A 21560-nucleotide genomic window follows, 5' to 3' on the forward strand; every position below is an offset into this window, starting at 1 on the left:
GCATTAGCAGTCAATTGCCATGGTTGAATTGCAACTTCACCAACACAGATGTTAAGAGAGTACATGTTTCACTTATTGCTTTTGGAGAGGTTATGTATCATTGGAAATGTAAGAGATCAATGTATTTTTTGATGTACTTTTTAGGATCCTTTGAAACCTAGATTCTAAGGAGTAATTGATATTCAAGCACAGTCCCAAAAATGTTTTTCTCTCTTTCCACAACAACTTTATCTCACTGTCAGTGAAGGATGTAGTCTGTTGAAATGGATATTCACCATTTGTAACGATGCAGTGCGTTTTATTTTAAAGCAAGCCACCACTTCAGCAGGACACTAAAAGCTGTCTGTTTCAGCAACTTCCAGGTCTCGTCCGTTTGGGTCTGCCTCTCTGTTTACTTCCTTAGCAACATGGAAATGGTTCTAGACTACCAGGGCCCAGTTTTTCCAAAAGTTTTATTTTGTCCGGAGCATCTGAATTTTGACTATCGGACAGGATGAAATGCATAGAAATAGAATGAGTAGAACAGGAGTTCAAGTCTACAAATCGTCCGTTCTATTAATTGTATTTCTATGCATTTAATCGCATCCAGATAGATACCTTTTGAAAAACTGGGCCCAGGACAGTGAACACTCCCCCTCTTCTAAAGACCAAACTCCTCTTTGATGTTGACATTTTTAAACAAGAAGAAAAACCCAGAGTTTGACCTTTCTGCCGTGTGTCCCTTTGAAAGTAAATGAACTGCACTATGAGAGAGAGAATCAACTTCACTTTGAAACAGAAATTAGTCAAATGGAACTCCAGCGCCGTGTTGTCAGAATGTCACCCCTTTTGTTCCAGAAAAATAGGCTCTTTTGACCTCTCTACCCAAGGCATTGTGGCTATGTATTCACGTGTGTAGAGTAGACAGAGTGCGTTCCTTCTCACCCACAACTCACTCGCAGACAGAGCTTTTATGCCGGATGAAAGCAGAACTTCAATTGGAGAGAGCTTTCAGCGCTGGTTTACAGGGGTACAATGAAGAAAGGGGCTACAGTAATGCTACAAAGCCATTTGTGGCACACTTTCACACAATTACGGCCTTTCTCCCCCCAAAAAATGGCTTGTTTATAATAGGTGACTGAGGCAACAATTGTGGTGGAGTAGCTTTGAAGCGCCAGCATGTTGCTCTTCAGAGACTGGAGAGGATATAATGTGCCCAACATATGAGAGAAGTGCTGCATTATCCTTATAAAATGAATAGAAAATCACAATAAGTGTGTGTGTGTGTGTGGGGGGGGGGGGGGGGGGGCTGTTGGGGTTTGCAGTTATCAAAACAAGCATGAAGAGTAGGAAGATAAAGTCCCGCCTCCTAGAACACAGCTGCCAGTCAAAGCGTTTGAAAGCTTCCAAACAGGAGCCAATCGGCCTCTGCGCCAACGGCAGTCACATTTACGAGGCTTCTGTGGAAAGTGGGGAACGGGGAATTGTTCAGGACACAAAGCCACTGCTTATCCGAAAACCAACACAGCCCTCAGCTTAAGAGATAATAAATCAATTTACCATACTGTATACGTCGGGTTGCTTTTTTAAACGGTTGTTTTTGGTAAAGGAGCAATCCCTGTAATAGAAAACGCACTCCTTGTACAATGTTGATGGATAATCATGTTCTTTGTGAAGCCATACCTGACATCCCGTGTGTGAGTTCCAGGTATGGCTTTGTGCAGGCACTGATTCTCCGTCTGAAGGGTGACGTGCCGTCACATCTGCCGGGGTGTCTCGGTGTGTGTGACTGTGTGTCTGTGTGTTTACTTAGGATCCTGTAACGCGTGCCGTTCCATTAAGATACTCGCAAACTCGAAAGCCAATAGGAAAACACAGTCAGTCATTGAAAAGTTATAGTCTGTATCAAAGCCATTGTGTACATTTGTCTGTAGTCTATAAACCCTGCCGCTGGTTCCGTTTTCTCACTGCCTATCTCCGTTTTGTAGTCAAATAGTGGGTCCCATTCTATTTTCCATAAACAACATGGTGAATAGGGTATTAGTTCAAAGTTACCCACCGAGGCTAGCATTTAGGATCCAACGCAGGAACCGTTTGTCTTCGTGGTGTGATTAGTGGTGTCTGTGGCATCGGTGCTGACAGGGCATCGAGGTGATTAACATTCCCCGTCGAGACAACAAATCCCTCTAAACCACAACCGTGATGAGCCGTCTAGTCCTGGTCTGGTCAATACATCCGGATTCTTCCGTGTGCGTTTAACACCACATTGTCTCTACCCACGGTCTCAGCACTCAGTCATGGGCAGGCCAATAACTGTCCTAGGGGTGTGTGTTCAGTTCGCAGACATAGTGATGGATCTGTCTTCTATCAATTAGGCGGAAAGGTGAAGAGATGTTATGTACCATGGGGCATTGCGTTGAGGGCTTCAGTTCTCTTTCTTCCTTTTCCTTTTTCTCTCTTTCCGGCTCGTTTCGCCTCGCTCCCCTCGTTCTTCCACGGTGCTCGGTTCGTTCAGTGGTGAGTGTCAGGTTCAGCTCAGGTGTGCTGCACACAAAGGCAGAGAGAGGGAGAGAGTGGATCTGTGGCCATTGACTGTGCACTGTTTACCTTAGCGAGTCACACGCTGTGACGTTGGAAAGTGAAAACACCGGCAGCCACGTTCCGCCCCGTCTCAGGCATGACGGGCAGCTCTGTCAGCGAGTGACATGGGCCGGGCCTCGTAACAGGAGGGGGGAGGGAAGCCTGCCAGCTCAACAGAGATTGGTAAACTCCTCTGGTACCTGTCCATACCTCCCTTTGTGGTTTTTGTATTTCCTCTTTGATTACGTCCAATCAGAAGTCATGCTTCCGGTTCATGGCTCGGTTCATCTTTTTTGTGTGTCACGTGCATCCCAGACCTGTTTTACTTGTGGATCAGACACACACATGCATATAAGCATGCATACGCACACACACACACACACACACACACACACACACACACACACACAGAGATCATCACTCTCATAAGGATTTATGGATCCTAATAGGCATTCCTTAAAGTGTCTGGGATGAAGTGTCAGAATTGATGGCAGGCAGCCTTTTATTGCCTGTGTGGTGTTTGTAATTAGGCTAAATAGATGGGATTGGACACGCATGGTAAAGGCTACATTTCTCACCCAATATGATTTATGGCTGCACTGTGCGTTCCAAGGCCTGCTCTAATGCAGTCCTTTGCATCCGGACACATGTAGTTGATTTGTATGTCGCGTCAGCCCTGGCCTGGTGACACGTTAACACTTTGCGAATGCTTTTGACATGGATTGGCCTGGTAACTCTGTGTTGATCCGATGTGTTGACTGCGACATGACTGCTGCTGGCGAGCGCGAGATTGATGCTTGATAAATCGAAATGAAGCCCATAGTTATTGTAGCGTTCGAGGCTCATTTTATAGCCACCGAATGTCTGCGCGAACCGAGCTCTCTATTAGTCTACTTACAGCCAGCGCCAGCTGTCTGTTCCAAACGTGCACTTTGTCTTTGCATGATCAAAACGTGCACTTTCGTGCAATGTGCAATAATCACTCTATAATTCCTGCAGTTTGTATAGAGGTAATTATAATGCATGGTCATTGGTACAATTGAACAATCCTTCGTCCGGAGCATGCTAGATGTGTGATCAAGTAAGGCATAGCTTAGCTGATGTGTTGATGTGTTTGAAACCAGTTAAGCTTGGCTCGGAACTCTCTGTAACATTGACTCTGTTCTTTTCTCTCCATAAAGTTGGTTAGCTTTTGAGGAAGTAACTTCCTTATAGGATCTGGCTGTCCATAATAATGTGAACCCTCAGTTTTCAGCCGGGTCACCCATGATACAAGTCAGTATTCGATGTCCGTCCATGTCCGAGGACGTCGGGGATGACGTGGAAACCGGCCACGAGGGGGCAACAGTGAGCACTGTTACCTTCAAGTAGGTTTCTGTTTTGCTAGGGCACTGTGGACGGGGATGGTGGATGGGCGTAAACATCTGCCTCTGATTCCAAAGGTTGTCCTAAGCAGATACAAAGCTGTTTTTGAGATGTTTGTTTTAAGCCTATCCCAAACCTTAACCCTTACCTTAACCATTCGGAGTTAATGCCTAACCTTACAATTTCAGAGTTAATGCCTAAACCTAACCCCGACCCGAAACCTAACCCCAACCATACAAATGTGGAGCTAAGGCATGAACTTAACCTTAAACACTTTGAAATGTGATGTTTAAGAAACATGAACGTCTCTATTCTGACGTGAGACTGTGAGAACTAGTTGCGGTTTTACCCTCCAGATGTACGGTGTGTGTGTTACCAATCAGATTGAATCACAGCGGAGGGTGCTGCTCTCATCCACTAAGGTCTCACTCCTGGTTAAAGGAGAACAAAAATACTCATACATATTCACATGCATTCATGCACAACCCAACTACTGTACACTATGCGTTCAAGGCCAGACAAGTGGGTGTGTGTTGCTGAACCACATACTGAACCACTGTGTTTGCCCGCGCTACACATGCAACGCACAGACACTGTACACAGATGTACACACACACACACACACACACACACACACACACACACACACACACACACACACACACACACACACACACACACACACACACACACACACACACACACACACACACACACACACACACACACACACACACACACACACACACACATATCCCCCCTCAGGCTATCAGGCAGAGGAGGGGGACATGGGGAAGACAGGCCCATTGACAGGCCAGTGGCAGTAACTTATTGTGTATTGATGGGGTGTGACAAAGCATGTGGGAATGCAGGCGTGCGTGGTAGAGAGGGTTAGGGTAGTGTGAGTTTGTGTGTCTGTGTGTGTGTCTGTTCAGGCGAGCAGGCATACGTGTGTGTGCGTTTGCATGCATCCATGCTTGTGCATTTCTGTGTGTATGTGTGTGTGTGTGCATGCCTGTGTGTGTTTGTGTGCACTTGCAGCGGGCGGAGTGGAGACCCTTCACAGCTCATTTAGCCCAAATGGGGCCACCTGGGTGGTGTTGGAGCTCAGTGGGGCGGCCCTGGCACTCTGGAGCCCCGCTGACAGGCCCCAAATATAGTGGCGCCTTCGGCCAATTAATCAACACAGGCACACTGACAAATCACCACACACTGACCTAATGAGAGAGAGAGAGAGAGAGAGAGAGAGAGAGAGAGAGAGAGAGAGAGAGAGAGAGAGAGAGAGAGAGAGAGAGAGAGAGAGAGAGAGAGAGAGAGAGAGAGAGAGAGAGAGAGAGAGAGAGAGAGAGAGAGAGAGAGAGAGAGAGAGAGAGAGAGAGAGAGAGAGAGAGAGAGAGAGAGAGAGAGAGAGAGAGAGAGAGAGAGAGAGAGAGAGAGATGAGTGACTTAGTGACTCTTTCGTTGGGACATGGGGGGTAAATAATGAGGTAATGTGAGGAGAATGTTAACACAGTTGTCATTGAGTGCTGATCCCTGACTCCTCCTCCCCAAACACAACCATAGCCTGGCTCTGTTATGAGGAAAATAAAACCCACAGAAACAAAATGCTGAGAATGCCCCGAAACCCCATCAATCCCCCTCAACCCCCATCAATGCTTTTCTAGCTATGAAAAATAAATACAGGGTTTCGAATACAGCACCCACTGTTCTCATGTTGCTTCAAAATAGATTAGGAGCTACAGGATATGTAAACGAGAACAACATTGATGTATGTCCGACTAAACTCTGGCCCGAGGGTGGCATCTCCTGTAAACCTGCCCGTATCCAAATCAAATGAGCTCAGATCCGAGGTGAAATCAGAGCCTTGGACAGCAGGCTGCTCCACTAACGAACCCCTATGGCCGGCCATCCATCCACAGCATATTACAACCAAGCACGCTCAGACGCCAAGGCAATAATCATTGATATGTAATAGCATGTTCAGATTGCTATTGCCCTGACATTTGGAACAGTCAATAGCAATATGTGTTTTGATCATGCTTCGCCCATCAGGAATACAACACTACGGTATAACGGTGGATTGACATCCCATATTAGTCGTTGGGGTTCAGATGAACGATGGTAGTTATGCCTGTATCTGTGCATTTGCTCTATCGTGCGATCTATCTGCTTGTGGTTACAATGTAGAGTCATGAATGTGCTTCTTGTTAGATCCCATGTGTTGAATAGTAATCCTGTGAAGGTGACCTAAACGAGGACAATCGGAACTCGCAAATGATTTTTTTTTTTACGAATATTTATATATATATATTTATATTTATACAGTACCAGTCAAAAGTTTGAACACACCTACACATTCAAGGGTTTTTCTTTATTTTTTACTATTTTCTACATTGTAGAATAATAGTGAAGACATCAAATCTGTGAAATAACACACATGGAATCATGTCGTAACCAATAAAGTGTTACACAACTGGTACTGTGTGTATATACAGTTGAAGTCTGAAGTTTACATACACTTAGGTTGGAGTCATTAAAACTCGTTTTTCAAACACTCCACACATTTCTTGTTAACAAACTATAGTTTTGGCAAGTCGGTTAGGACATCTACTTTGTGAATGACACAAGTCATTTTTCAAACAATTGTTTACAGACAGATTATTTCACTTATAATTCACTGTATCACAATTCCAGTGGATCAGAAGTTTACATACACTAAGTTGACTGTACCTTTAAACAGCTTGGAAAATTCCAGAAAATGATGTCATGGCTTTAGAAGCATCTGATAGGCTAATTCACAACATTTGAGTCAATTGGAGGTTGTGGAGGAACCTGTGGAGGTTCATCCAAGGTACATCCTTGGGAGCAATTTCCAAACGCCGGAAGTTACCACGTTCATCTGTACAAACAATAGTACGCAAGTATAAACACCATGGAACCATGCAGCCGTCATACCTCTCAGGAAGGAGACACGTTCTGTCTCCTAGAGATGAACGTACTTTGGTGTGAAAAGTGCAAATCAATCCCAGAACAACAGCAAATGACCTTGTGAAGATGCTGGAGGAGACAAGTACAAAAGTATCTATATCCACAGTAACGAGTCCTATATCGACATAACCTGAAAGGCTGCTCTTCAAGGAAGAAGCCACTGCTCAAAAACCGCCATACAAAAGCCAAACTATGGTTTGCACCTGCACATGGGGACAAAGATCGTACTTTTTGGAGAAATGTCCTCTGGTCTGATGAAACAAAAATAGAACTGTTTGGCCATAATCACCATTATGTTTGGATGAAAAAGAGGAAGGCTTGCAAGCCAAAGAACACCATCCCAACCTTGAAGCACGGGGGTGGCAGCATCATGTTGTGGGGGTGCTTTGCTGCAGGAGAGACTGGTGCTCTTCACAATATAGATGGCATAATGAGGGAGGAAAATTATGTGCAATATTGAAACAACATCTCAAGACATCAGTCAGGAAGTTAAAGCTTGGTCGCAAATGGGTCTTCCAAATGGACAATCACCCCAAGCATACTTCCAAAGTTGTTGCAAAATGGCTTAAGGACAACAAAGTCAAGGTATTGGAGTGGCCATCACAAAGCCCTGACCTCAATCCTTTAGAAAATTTGTGGGCAGAACTGAAAAAGCGTGTGCGAGCAAGGAGGCCTAGTATGTATGACTCAGCTACACCAGCTCTGTCAGGAGGAATGGGCCAAAATTCACCCAATTTATTGTGGGACGCTTGTGGAAGGCTACCCGAAATTTTTGACCCAAGTTAAACAATTTAAAGGCAATGCTACCAAATATGTGTATGTAAACTTCTGACCCACTGGGAACGTGATGAAAGAAATTAAAGCTGAAATAAATCATTCTCTCTACACACTATTCTGACATTTCACATTCTTCAAATAAAGTGGTGATCCTAACTGACCTAAGACAGGGAATTGTTAGTAGGATTAAATGTCAGGAATTGTGAAAAACTGAGTTTAAATGTATTTAGCTAAGGTGTATGTAAACTTCCAACTTCAACTATATATATACAGTTTATTTACAATATTGTGTTCCACACCCACCTCCAAACTACTTTAGTGGGAATGGTTCAATTTAGGATGGGACACCAGTAGACTTCCCATCGGAATGCAGCCCAGCATCCAGCACCTGTTGTTTACCAAGCATGTGACAAATGCAATTTGATTGATTGATTGATTGAGATAGAGAGGGAGAGTGAATGTAGTGAATATTCAGGGAGGAACTCCCGCTATTGAGCTGTGTGTCTCCTGCGTTTTGTCTTGGGATGGGAGTTGTCTGATGTGCTAAGCCCCAGCCTGTCGGCCCCATCGACTCGCTGCTGCGATGGCGAGCCCACAGAGAGGATGCACAACTGCATGCTCCTCCCATCCATTACCTCCTAGCCGCATGCTAACGCCGGTGCGTCTCTCTAACTATATTAGGTATGCACAGACCATCTGGCCCATTCATTCAAAAGGGGCTCATTGATGAAAGCGTGTGCGTGTTTGTGTGCTACAAATACTGTCTCAGTAAGAGGCCTAACACAGATCCAAAAGCGTATGTTTCTTTATAAACGAATGGAACGCGACGGCAGTAATGAATTCGGAAAGATCTCTGTGAACCAATCAAAAACCTTCAAATTCAATGACATGGGAGCCAATATGTGGACTTGTTGAGTCTGTCATGCATTTTTTTATCGAGCGTGTTGTATGGTAAATACACAATTACTACTACTCCTACTTCTGTTGGGTAAAACGATCCGTATTGCAATGAGGAGTAGGAAAACAGGAAGCAGTCCTTAGTTTTGCGTGCGATTGCCGTGGAGCGGCGGTGTGGCGGATCCCGTGTGATCTCTATTGGCATGTGCGCTCTCAGTGCTGACAATAGCCCCTCACTTTGGCAGGCAAATCCTTACAAGGTGAGCGGTGACTATGAAAGCCTTTTCACTGTCACCTTATCTCCTTCAGGCTTCTGTTGGTGGCTGTAGTGGCAGAGCATTATAATTTCATTATAAAACCGGGATAAAAAACACACAGCCCACTGATAGAAATCTGTAGATTAGGAAAAGCAGTACAATAAATTATGCAAAGTGTTTGAAAACACATACAGCTATAATTAGGTGGCATTTGATTTTAAATGAGCTGACAGCGAGGACTTATTTATCTCTTTAACCCCTTAAAACTGCCATTAGCATAGGGTGAAATGAGCTGTTTGAAATGGTAAGGGCGCGTCGTGTGATCAGATTGGACTAAGCCCTCCTTCCCAACTTGAAAGGCCGGTGTTTTGCCGGGAGATCAGGCTCCCGGGGTGGAATGTGTTCCAGCGGCAGGTGAGATCAATGTCCTCTCGGGGTAATCGCTTCACACCAGCCCTGACACAAAGACGAAGCCCAACCACAGGACTATTAACTAATAACGTCATTATGGCGACCACAGCAGCCCCTCCACATCTCTATATGGCTGCTTGGTGTGGAAGGAAGGAGGACCTGTTAAGTGGCTCAACACAGTCACCAGATTGAGGTGGAAAGTACTCTATTACTCCCGACCTACCATGACACCGTTGGATTATTTATATTGATTAATGCATTGTCGGGAAAGAGCATCAATTCAGCATCGTATGATGCAAAATGCATCACACAAGGATGATTTCTGTATTTTTTCCAAGTTACATATCTAGAGAACTTGAGTGCTGACAAGCGAAACATTTTTGGGACTGTGTCAACAATGGACTAACGAAACAAATGCCGGTACATCGTTTTTGGGGTGGAATTCTCCTTTAAGTATAGCCGGCAATTGATATTGTATGTCATGGAAAGGATTTTCCAGGGGGTTGAATAAAGTTTTGAGGTATCAATGTCTCACTTGTTTAAAGCAGTGCCCCGTGTCAGTCAATTCTCTCAAGTCTCTCGTGCATCACCGTGTTTAAGACTTCATATATGCACAACTAAGAAGGGAATGTGCTGAATAAATGATAGCCTATTTCCTGGTAGCATATCTAGGTGAAATCAGGAGGAATATATTTTTGTTCTTTTCCCTGTTCAGCAGGGAGTGGGGAAGCTAAAGTTGGTGTCTGTTTATCACCAGCATCTTTGTTCATTAATTCATGGGCCTATATTTTATGCATTTGGAGGGTTATGGAGGGCCTGCTGGGGTAGGGGCTGGGGTCTGTCTGTGTTGCTGCTTCTGGGGGCTGGTCTGCCTGTGTGTAGTGGAGCAGGGCCACGGGGGTAAAATAAGAGCTGTCATCCCCCCTCTCTCTGCGCTCTGCCCTGGCCTGTCGAGCAAGACAGATTGCCTGTACCGAGCTGTTTGATCCCGGGGACCTGGAGGCTTGCCTCAGCCCTTAGCAGGTGTCTGCAGCTTCTGCTCCACACTGAGACTTCTACAGGGAGAGAGGGAGGGAGGGGAGGGTTCAGCCTCTCAGAGATACACACATTAAAACATTAAAACACATTGTTCTGCATGCAGACATCGACTCTGCTCCTCACAGAGACTAGTGCTCCGTTGGAATACGGCACAACTAGTTTGGCTGGGATTGGTATGGGAAGTGGGTCTTATTCCAACCACACTAGTTGTTGGTTGGTGCCACATGCGACTGCCTGCAGCGTGAGAGACAGACAGGTCCTGTGAGGGGCCGTCAGAGGAAAATAGGTTTCAAGTTTTTCATTGTCACGTGCACAAGTACAGGGAAATGCCTTGTTTACTTGCTCTTTCCCAACAATGCAGTAATCAATATCAGTATTACGATACAAAATGTGTGTGTGTGTGTGTAGAGTAAGTATGAATATGTGTGTGTGAGAAAATGACGTGTGTGTGTGTGTGTGTGTGTGTGTTGGAGTGTCAGTGTGTGTGAGTGTGCATAGAGACTAAAATCAATCTACAATCAGATAGGGTCAGTGCAGATTGTCCGTGTAGCCATTTTGTTAGCTACGGTATTTAGCAGTCTTATGGCTTGTGAGATAGAAGCTGTTCGGGAGGCTGTTGGTGTCAGACTTGTTGCTCCGGTACCACTTTCCGTGCGGAAGCAGAGAGAACAGTCTATGGCTTGGGTGGCTGGAGTCTTTAGCTATTTTCCGGGCCTTCCTTCCACACAGCCTGATATAGATGCCCTGGATGCCAGGGAGCTCGTCCCCAGTGATGTACTGGGCTGTCCGTACCACCCTCTGTAACACCATGCGATCAATGGCGGTGCAGTTGCCATACCAAGCAGTGATGCAGCCAGTCAAAATGCTCTCAATGGTGCAGCAGTAGACCTTTTTGAGGATTTGAGGACCCATGACAAATTCTTTCAACCGTCCTGAGGGGTACGAGGCGCTGGCATGACTTATTCACGACTGTTTGCGTGTGTGTGGACCATTTTAAGTCCACTGAGGAACTTGCAGCTCTAGACCCGGTCTACTTCAACCCCCCTTACGTGGATGGGGACGTGCTCGCCCTGCGTTTCCTGTAGTCTACGATCAGCTCCTTGGTCTTACTGACATTGAGGGAGTGGTTGTCTGTCCTGTCGAGAGTTGCGGTGCGGGTCATGATTTAGCTCAAGCAAAGAGGTCCGGGGCTCCAGCCTTCTCTCTGAGAGTCCCAACCTTCCAGGGATCTATTTTAGTGAGAGGTGCCACAGCCAGCCATATGAGCACCGCCAGGCTAACCAGTGCTGAACAAAGGCCTGAGTCAAGCACTGGGAGGAGAAGAGCTGCCGTGCTGCTCTCACTAACACTGGGAGAGGTTGGTGAGTTTATTGAACTGCATAGCTCCAGAGATCACTGGTTGGGGATTGTGTTGTGTGTTTCTCTCTCCCAGAGAAGGCATCACTCCTTCTGGGTGGTGGGAGATGATGCAGTCCATACCAATGGCAGCAATCAGTTCCTGTAGTACCAACCTAATTGATATAGCTAACTGTAGAATAATTGCAACTTTCCTTGCTGCAGTAAAAACAAATACGCAGTCAGGAGGCAAACATATTAATATGGAAATGGCCCCATCAATTTAGAGCATGGATTTGATTATTCATTAATTAAGCCAGTGCAAATTTGCACAGTCTAAGTGACTTGAGAATGTTGAAGACCCAGGACCACCCTCACAAAGGAATGGTCACCTGATCAAACGCCATACTGGAGTTTCACCCGAAATGGTGTTATGAATGTCTATGTGAAATGAATGTCTATGAACATTGGTCAATCTACAAGGTGATGATTTTCAATTGAAAATCATAGTCACTTAGATCTTACTGCACGAAACTCTTCAAGCCCAGCCTTGCCACCAAACTCTCTCTAAGAGGTTTGTGTCGCAGACCTGAACTTTGCTGCGGTGTTCAGTCACAACTTTATATCTCTATCACCCCTCACTCCCTCCTCCCTGTCTTCCTCTGTAGTGCAGGGAAGGCATTAGTGTGTCTGTCTGCGTAGGTGTGTGTGTGGATGTATTGGTGTAGGTGTGTGTGTGTGTGTGTGTGTGTGTGTGTGTGTGTGTGTGTGTGTGTGTGTGTGTGTGTGTGTGTGTGTGTGTGTGTGTGTGTGTGTGTGTGTGTGTGTGTGCGTGTGTGTGTGCGTGCGTGCGTGCGTGCGTGCGTGCGTGCGTGCGTGCGTGCGTGCGTGCGTGCGTGCGTGCGTGCATTTAGGGGATGTATAGCCAGGGGGGGTTATATCTGGAGAGGGTCCTTTGGTCACGACCATGTCCTCAGATGTGAGGGTCTCATCACTGCTGGGATTGAGGGTTTAAGTCCATGGCGTGGGTGTGAGGCAGCCCGTGTGGGTTTGTGTGTGATGGTGTGTGACACTTGTGTGTGTGTGTGCATGCATGTGTCGATGTGCGTGTGTGCGTCCTATTTCAAAGGGGGCTCACAGATCTGTCGGTGGCCCTTTGGTCAGGCGCTCCATCGCTCGCCTTCGAGCGAGTCGGAGGGCGCATGATTGGTGGGTGACGGGCCGGCTTTGACGTGACAGGGCAGCAGAGACTCTGTGGCTATAGAGCAGGGCCTTCACATAGAGTCACTCTGATGACACAGATGGACTGCTGACAGAGGAACACTGCTGTATGGGTAGAGAGACGGTATCATACAGATCACGTATTCATCTCAATGGTTGGACCAGAGACCAGAGGAACTCTTCTGTATGAACAGAGTGGGTTCTGGGTGTTGTAGTGTGGAAGCTGTGGATATCCCAGCTCTCTAATGTGTGCGTGAGGTTTAGGTTTAGCTTTAAAGTAGGGAACATTCTGAAGAGTTTAACTTTAGATTTATGTTCAAATGTAGCCTCAGTAGCTACATTTGAGCGGGGCCATGGACACACACATTGTGCTGAAGATAGTGGGTGTTCCCTTTTGATAGACTAGTGCTGTAGCTGGAGTATAATTCCTTCTGTCAACTCTCTGTCTTGTCAATATTCAAATCCACCGTCCCGTTCCATGCTTGTCAGTTACAATTGTCATCCCGCTCTTAGCCAAGGGAAGTCAGGTATACAAATTGAATTGGAGATGACTCCTCAATGGAAATTGAGTTCAGAGCTGACCTTTGCTCTGCATTGTGAACTTGTCAGTTACACTAACTTGGGCCCGTTTGCTACAGGGCGTCTTCTTACCTTTTTCACTCTCTCTCTCTGTGTTTGTCTGTATCTCTTACACACGCACACACACACACACACTCACACACACACACACACACACACACACACACACACACACACACACACACACACACACACACACACACACACACAATACACATCGACACATCTCCTATCGCTTGGGAAGCACAACCTTTGTGGTTCACCATGATTTTCATCACAACCGTATTTGGTGTGTTGTGTAGAAGTGCTCAGTGTAAAGGCAAAAAAAAGTGCCCACTCACACGGTACGGGCAGTGTAACGTAAACACGAAAGGGCAAATGCAGGAGCATGAAATGTAGTGCCATATGCTTATCCCATACCGCTGACTACTGCAGCAGGCCTGTGGAGGACCAATGTTCAGCTCTCCTTCTCTGCTGACACATATCATCCTGGCATGCACGGAAAGCACTGACCTTTGGAAAGTTGAGCACTTTAAATGTTTAGGTTTGGGTTATGATGGATCCGTGAGGCCCTCAGCATGTGTAAAGGCCCTGATTAGGTCCCTGTCAGACTCATTTAGCCAAAGTGTCTCGGGCCGTGTGGCTCTATGTTTGACAGGCACCCTTTTAAACAAACACGGGTACCTGTCGGGGATTGCGCTGGCACCCAGCGCAGCACAAACACACCACTCTGAGGGAAACCACTCCGACACTGACAGCTCACACAATTGCCATCACTCCTTCTCTCACTTCCTTTCTCTCTCTCTAGTCTATCTTTTTCCTGCTGGATTGTCCTGGCACTATAGCACTCGATCTCAGTAGAGAGTTGGTTTAAGTAAAATGCTAATATAGCCTGAGTAAATGTAGATTGTAAGATTCTAACTGAAGGAAGGTACTGGAAGTCATTTACACACTGATAATCCGTGAGAATGGCTTTAATTCCAGATGAGACAAACATTGATATGAAGGTCGACTGTCAGAATTAGCTCCATACATCAGAGTGTATCTATCATTGCAGCTAGCCGACATTGGCTTAAATATTGTGCCCATACATTCCTATCGAAGTACATCAGGTTTATTAAAAAAAAAATTTTTTTTAACAATCTCCTGTGACATCAATACAGTAAATATATGAGTCTAAATATGTGTGTCCTATTCTGTATTCAGAGGAACCGCCTAGTCAGCAAGTCCAGTATTAATGCATGAGAAATGAGCCCAGCCTGTAGGAATTAAAGGGTAAGGCTCCCATTATTAAGATGTAAATTCCAAGGAAACCTCTGAAATGAGGATGCTGTGAAGTTATTGTCAACTTTAGCCTACTTGAAACTGAATTTCTAAACAGCATTGTTTTTTTTTCACTCGCTCAAATTAGCTACAGCCATAGAATCACATATTGTTGGTGTGTGTTTTTAAAGCTAAATCACCCTCAGTCCCAGTTAGAATGCATTTCTGTCAGGGTCTAGGACAGTTGGCATTGTGAATGTGAAACTGCACTGTCTGGACATTGTATAGTGTTCGTAGCATAAGGTAGCTTAGATATATACATGGCAAGTGTTGGTATGTTAGACCTCTCTCTCTCTCTCTCTCCCTCTCTCTCTCTCTCTCTCTCTCTCTCTCTCTCTTCTTGTAAATTTGCACTTAACACCTTCCTGCAGAAAGGCTTCTCATTCATCAACTCTGTTTGTCCCAGTGACAAGCGGGACGCTTCCTGAATATCAATATCAGCTAAGACAATGCGTCGCTTCGCTCAGCCAGTAACCTTCAGCTAAATGTCATTCTGCTTAATCCTATTTGAAAATTAAACATTGAAAAACCTTTAGCGTTTCTTCCTGCCTCCCTCCCTCCCTCCCTCCTCCCATGGTTCCTTTTGCACGTCTGTGACATTTGTAAATATTATGTTTTTCATGTTCCCATTATTTGTTTTGGGGGGGTTTCAAATCATGGCTGACTATAGGATGATAAAGTGACGTGATTGGATTTTTATTGAACTGTGTAGTGTAATAGTCATGAGGTATAGCTGTTGCCCCTCTCTCTCTCCCTACTCCCCACCCCATCATTTCTACTATAGTCAGTGTGTGGTGGATTCAGGAAGGTATAGAGTTGTCATAAGGAGAGGCTGACTTAACTAACCCCCCCCCCCTCTCTCTCTCTCCTCTCCACCCCTCATCCTCCCCCTCGTTGGTCTGTCTATCAGGTGACAGTCCACTGGCTCGGTGATAGAGAGAGGGAGAGATGGAGAGGGAGAAGAGACTGAGAAAAAGAGGCCGTGGAGAAGAGAGCAGACATGTGCGAAGGGCCCCATGCATCAAATGCACATATTTACATAAACAAATCCTCCCCGTATAGACGGTAATTACCACGGTGACAGTGCAGGAGAGGAAGAGAAAGAGGATGTCTGATTCGGCCAGATACACACAATGACTGAGGCAGAAACTCCATCAAAGCGCTTGCATGGAGGAGCCCGCTCTTTTGTATGCATGGAATGCGTCACATGGTCAAAGCTCTCCCTCTCACACATATACAATACGTCTACCTTCCCCCGTTTGAAGATATGGTGAATATATAGGCGAGTGAGGTGGGGGGCAATAAAAGGAGACAGAGATTGCGATGAAAATGCAATCATTTACAGTTCGATAGAGTTCTCTTTAGACAGGACGACATGACTCTACCTTGCGCTCATTCTCTCTCCATATAGATATTACCATTTGATTGACCACAGTCACAGCTCAAAGGGCCGGCTTTCTCTCGAGGGAGAAAAGTAGTGGAAAAAGAGAGAAGAGGGTGAAGAGGGACAGGGATAAGGTAAAGAAGTTGGGCACCTTAAAAGGGATAGTTCGAGATTTTGGCAATGAGGCCCTGTATCTACTTCCCTAGAGTCAGATGAAATCGTGGATACCATTTGTATGTATCTGTGTCCAGTATGAAGGAAGTTAGAGGTGGTTTCGCAAGACAATGCTAACGCTACGGTAGCTATCAACTTCCTTCGAACTGCACACACACACACAGACGTAAAAATGGCATCCGCGAGTTCATCTGACTCTGGGGAAGTAGATACAGGGCGTCATTGTCAAAATCCCGATCTCTCCGTTTAAGTCTAAATCCAGATCAACGCTGATCATACCTGTCCCTTGTGAGTTGTCCACTGTGCCGCTCGACTGTGCTTCCCACTAGAGGGTCAGGAGTTGTATGCTGGGAGATAAGCAGGTGAAGTCAACCACCAGTGTAGGTGCACTCCACATCAATATTTCAACGTTGTCAGAGAGAAAGCTTCAGTTTTTCTTCCTCATTTTCCACTGTGTTGATGTTTCCTGGAACCTCTTTTGGGAGCAGTCCTCTCACGCTTGTATGTAAAACATAGAGTTCTATACACAGGCTGACAGTGAAAGCTCTGAATCTGACATATTGTACACTCTGAAATACCAAGACACATTCCCATATGAAAACTTCACAGTGTACATCTTGGTTTTTATACCAACGCTGTACATCTGCGAGAGTGCACTGAGTGCATGTGGTGTGGTCATTGGAGTATTCTCCACTTGATCTCTGTGCTGAACCTGGCAGAATCTGAGGGAGAAGTGTGTGTGTGCGTGTGTATGTATGTATGTGTGTGTGTGTCTCTGTCTCTGTCTTTCTTTGTCAGACAGAGCTGGGATATGTGTGTGTTATAGATGATAGAAAACTCTGGTAACTAACTAAGCACTGTGTATATGTCTGTCTGTCTGTATGTGTGTTCCAGGTGGGAGATGCAGGATGGTGCAGTTCTGGAAGATGAAGAGAAGCCTCTGGTGGAGGAGCTGCAGAAAGCCTACTTCAACCAGAGCCCTGGATCCCAAGGCCCCCCCGGAGTCACCCAGGCAGCCCAGGATGAACAGCATGCAGCAGCAAACATCATCAATTAAATCTGCTGCACTCCTTCCTCCAAAAGCCCTTTGTGTTAAACGAGAAACATTGTAACGTCTGTGCAGTACAGCGAAGGGAGAAGCTGTGTGTGTGTGTGTGCGTGTGTGTGTGTGTGTGTGTGTGTGTGTGTGTGTGTGTGTGTGTGTGTGTGTGTGTGTGTGTGTGTGTGTGTGTGTGTGTGTGTGTGTGTGTGTGTGTGTGTGTGTGTGTGTGTGTGTGTGTGTGTGTGTGTGTACACAAGCGTGGGGGGATTGGGTACGTTACTATCAAAATGTTATCCGTTACGAGTTACCTGTCCAAAGTTGTAATCAGTAACGCAACTTTTGGATTACCCAAACTCAGTATCGTAATCTGATTACTTTCAGTTGCTTTTGGATTACTTTCCATGTAACCCTTTACACTCATACCCGTATAGGGAGGGACAATTGCAGATTTTTAACAAGTGCCTAAATTGGAATGTAATGGCTGTACAGTAACATGCTATACATGATGTCAGAGCTCTGGATCTGGCGCGGTATGGGGTTTGACTAACAGCTGTTCTGAATTTGAGCGTCGCGCATGACAAGAAGTTTCCCCCATCCCTCCCAGTAATTGGGTACAATTTGCAACGTTTTTGGTGTCTGAGTGATGGAAATGCTGTAAATTAAAATGACTCGATGTATTTTGAAAGATGAGACGTAGAGGATTAGAATAAATACCACTTTGATGTCATACAAGCACCTCACATTTCCAAATCACGATCCCCATGTTTGATGTACAGTTACCAGATGACATGGCGTCACACCCTGGGTTGTTCTGAACAGAATGAGCCTATGTTTGTTTATTGTGAAGGACATTTGCCGCGGAACACGCACCTAAATGCACTCATGACTCCTTTTTATGCACACCAAAATTACGATATTTTTCTCTGAATTACCCTGTGAAAGCCTAACACTGTAATATCGTATTTTATAACTTAGCTAGTCATGTTGGCAATAGAACAAAAGTAAATGCAGGCAGATCACCCGTGATACAAGTCAATATTCCACATCGGCAGATGACGTGGAAACCGGCCACTAGGCGCAACAGTGAGTGCTGTTACCTTCAAGTAGGTGTTGTGGACAGGGATGATGGATGGGTGTAAGCATCTGCCTCTGCTTCGAAAGGTTGCATGTTTGAATCCAGCGATAACCCTAACCCTAAAAGGTTCGTTTTAAGCCTATCCCAAACATTAACCCTTACCTTAACCATTCTGAATTAATGCCTAAACTTAACCTTGGAACGACACAGAGAAGTCACCAAAACACTTTGAAATGTTATGTTTGAGAAACATGAATGAACGTTTGATTCTGACGTGAGACTGTGAGAGCTTGTTGGTAATTGTGTGACGGCGGAGATGCAGGGTTGGGTTCGAAATGAAACTCTAGTTCCTCAACGGCACAGCTAGGAGAGCGAAAGAAATATATAACGTATAGTTGAAGACTCTTCTTTGAGTCTAAAAGTGCATTGAAATTGCTTAGGGAATTGTGCACACTTTGGAGAGGTGTGTGGCCACTTGGAGACATCAGTTAGTCCTCTCACTCAAACCTTTGTAATGTTTTTATCTTATGTTGCACCTACCCCACATTTTCCAGGAATAGTCTTATTACCGAATGTATCCAGAGTATTTTCAGATTTCGTTATCAACAAATGCAACAAAATACAGTAAAATGTAAAATGTACATAAAATCAAAAGTGTAATATTTTGATTCAATCTTGTGTCAGGTGAACTTTGGTCTAATAATTTCCCCATAATATCCTAAACTGTACCTTTTCAATTGCTACCATGCTGATGCGTAGTATATTTTTCATATTTCTTCTGTAAGTAAAATTTCAGTATAGCCCAATCCATGTAAGTCAATTCCCATGAGTGCGAAGGGTTTTACGAGGCATTAGAAGAAGACAAAAAGGATCCATCAAATGCATTTGGTGTGCCATCGTAGTGACCTCTGACTTGTGGTCAGACTCCCTCAGGTGGATCAAACTTAATCTTGTGTATTTTTTTCAATGCTGAGTTGAATGTCATTGAGAAAAGAGAAAGTGTCATTAGGTATTTTCTGAATTTAAAAGTAATCCAAGAAGTAATCATGTCGTTTTTCAAAAGTATCTGTAATCTGATTACAAAAATGTTTTGGTAACGTTACTGATTGCAGTTAATAAAAAAATAAAAAAATGACATGTAACCGATTGCATGTAATCGGTTACTTTCAAACCCTGGGTGTGTGCTCCCCTGCGTGTGTGCATGTGTGCGTGTGGGCTTGCCTGCGTGTGTGTGTACTTGCATGAATGATTTCATGTATGTGTACCGAGAGATACACTCTTCTCTTTGTTTGTTATCACTGGGATTTCATATTTTTGGTGCACATCCACGGGACAGGTTTCTGGATTGGAGACCGAGTTTGTTTGCTTGAGAATATGTTTATCCAGGGACTATGTGATCACTGAAGTTGAAGAAGCTTGTGTAAAGGCATTGGTGTCAGCATATTTCTTTCCCAGTTCCCAAAAAAAGTCACTTCAAATCCCCCGATTTAGAGGAAAAGATGTGTTATGATTACACAATGTCACCAGAATGTGTCCCACCATATAACATCAGTCAGACATTTGTGCGCTGAGAGCATAGTTTGTTATTTGTGATTTGTGATACTTTTTGTTTCCAGGTTTTCTGTATATTCTTATTCATGAGATGAGACAGAATCTACCAGAATTAAACATGAAAATAATAAATAATATATATTCTTCATGATTTCATCACATTACATTGCTATTTATTCCGCTGTACATACATAGCGTGTCAACTAGACAGATATGTTGCTGTTTTTCCTAGTTTCATTCAAATGTGTGATCAGTAGGATACATACAGTATATGAACGACTAGTAGAATACTTATACTAACAACAACAAAATACTCTCAAACTATTATTTTGCTTTATCTGAAAAACTGTGCTGCTTACATTTAATATAATATAGCGATAAGCAAATCATTATTTTCATATTGGTGTAGAAATGTATTAAGCCACTGCTCCTGTAAGATTTTAGGGTTTACATAATGGGCTTCTCTCCTCTATTCTCAGGACAGAATGGAAGCTTTGATTTGGTTTAGTCTACACAGGAGGGAATTCCAAAGAAGAGCTTATTCTAATGTTTAGGATGAGAATATGCTTCTGCAGGAGTTATGACTCTTTGATATCCCTGAGCAAATGTAAGGACACATATTTATTCAAACAGTAGACCTATCCTGCCTTTGGGATATAATGTTTATATAGGAGGATTAAAACTGCTTATACTTCTGAAAACATTGTTGCAGGGATGTGGTGGGGGGGGGGGTGGGGGTGGGGGGGAATAAATGCTTCACAATTATTCCAATGTGAAACATGGTGGGTGAAACAGCGTGGAGCTGTCCCTTTAAATATTCCTTCCAGACGGTTGTCTCGGTAACCCGGAAGTTTCCAATTCTGAGATTCCTTCCTGTTTTTGTACATTTTAAGGAAGCAGGGGATGCTGGCTAATTGTTATTTTGGATATTCGTTTGTAGTGGTGGTATGTGTTCGAAGCTAAATGCATGACTGTAAAACATAGTAGTATTTCACTGGCGATTACTTCGGCCATGCACACGTGTGAAACGAATGCTTCTCTCTTGGACGTGCCTTCACTGGCATGAATGCACACTTTCAGTCCCTAGCATTTGGTTGTTATTTTATGCATGAATACATCTGGGTTGCCTATGTCTGTCTTTTGACCTAGACAGTCGCTCGCTCTGCTTTGTCTAAATTGAAACATACGCGTTTTGATACGGCAGTGTTTGTTGGTATTTCAGCTAGCTAAGGTGGCTAGCTAGTTAACTTAGTTGCACACTTCTGCATGTTAATTGTTTAGCTAGCTAAATCGTCTACATTACCTAGCCACATTAAATTAGGCTATGCAATAACTACACGATAGTCGTTATGGTACCGCACAATGCAGTGTGGTTACAACAGTGGTGTCAAGTAATGCCAGAAATGAAATTGTAAGGGAAGTGGTTTACTCTGTGTGCCTTGCTAACTAACGTTACTCAAGATGGATACAATGCCTTCTGCATACCTGTGTGAAATCATTCCTTGTTACTATTATTAGAAATGAATGTGCTGCCTTCACTATAATGTACCTCCCTCTACAATACAAAAAAATGTTGTTAAAGTA

General features: G+C 44.4%; 2 protein-coding genes across 16 annotated transcripts in view; both read left to right on the plus strand.

The window, feature by feature from the left end:
• kiaa0825 (KIAA0825 ortholog) overlaps positions 1-20127 on the plus strand; it is a 155898-nt gene extending 135771 nt beyond the window's left edge. For 2 of the 3 annotated variants that reach the window (XM_071353902.1, XM_071353903.1), the window contains exon 20: positions 17203-20127. In XM_071353902.1, coding sequence (XP_071210003.1) covers positions 17203-17365 — 163 coding nt within the window. In that variant the 3' untranslated portion in view covers positions 17366-20127. The remainder of the gene's footprint in view (positions 1-17202) is intronic. The other variant, XM_071353904.1, reaches the window with a different exon arrangement.
• A 633-nt stretch (positions 20128-20760) lies between these two features.
• LOC139545765 (cotranscriptional regulator ARB2A homolog) overlaps positions 20761-21560 on the plus strand; it is a 199689-nt gene continuing 198889 nt past the window's right edge. For 6 of the 13 annotated variants that reach the window (XM_071353913.1, XM_071353906.1, XM_071353918.1 and 3 more), the window contains exon 1: positions 20761-20921. In XM_071353913.1, coding sequence (XP_071210014.1) covers positions 20880-20921 — 42 coding nt within the window. In that variant the 5' untranslated portion in view covers positions 20761-20879. The remainder of the gene's footprint in view (positions 20922-21560) is intronic. The other 7 variants (XM_071353911.1, XM_071353912.1, XM_071353919.1 and 4 more) reach the window with 4 other exon arrangements.

Source organism: Salvelinus alpinus, chromosome 19 (assembly GCF_045679555.1).
Source record: "Salvelinus alpinus chromosome 19, SLU_Salpinus.1, whole genome shotgun sequence".
Classification (NCBI taxonomy): domain Eukaryota; kingdom Metazoa; phylum Chordata; class Actinopteri; order Salmoniformes; family Salmonidae; genus Salvelinus; species Salvelinus alpinus.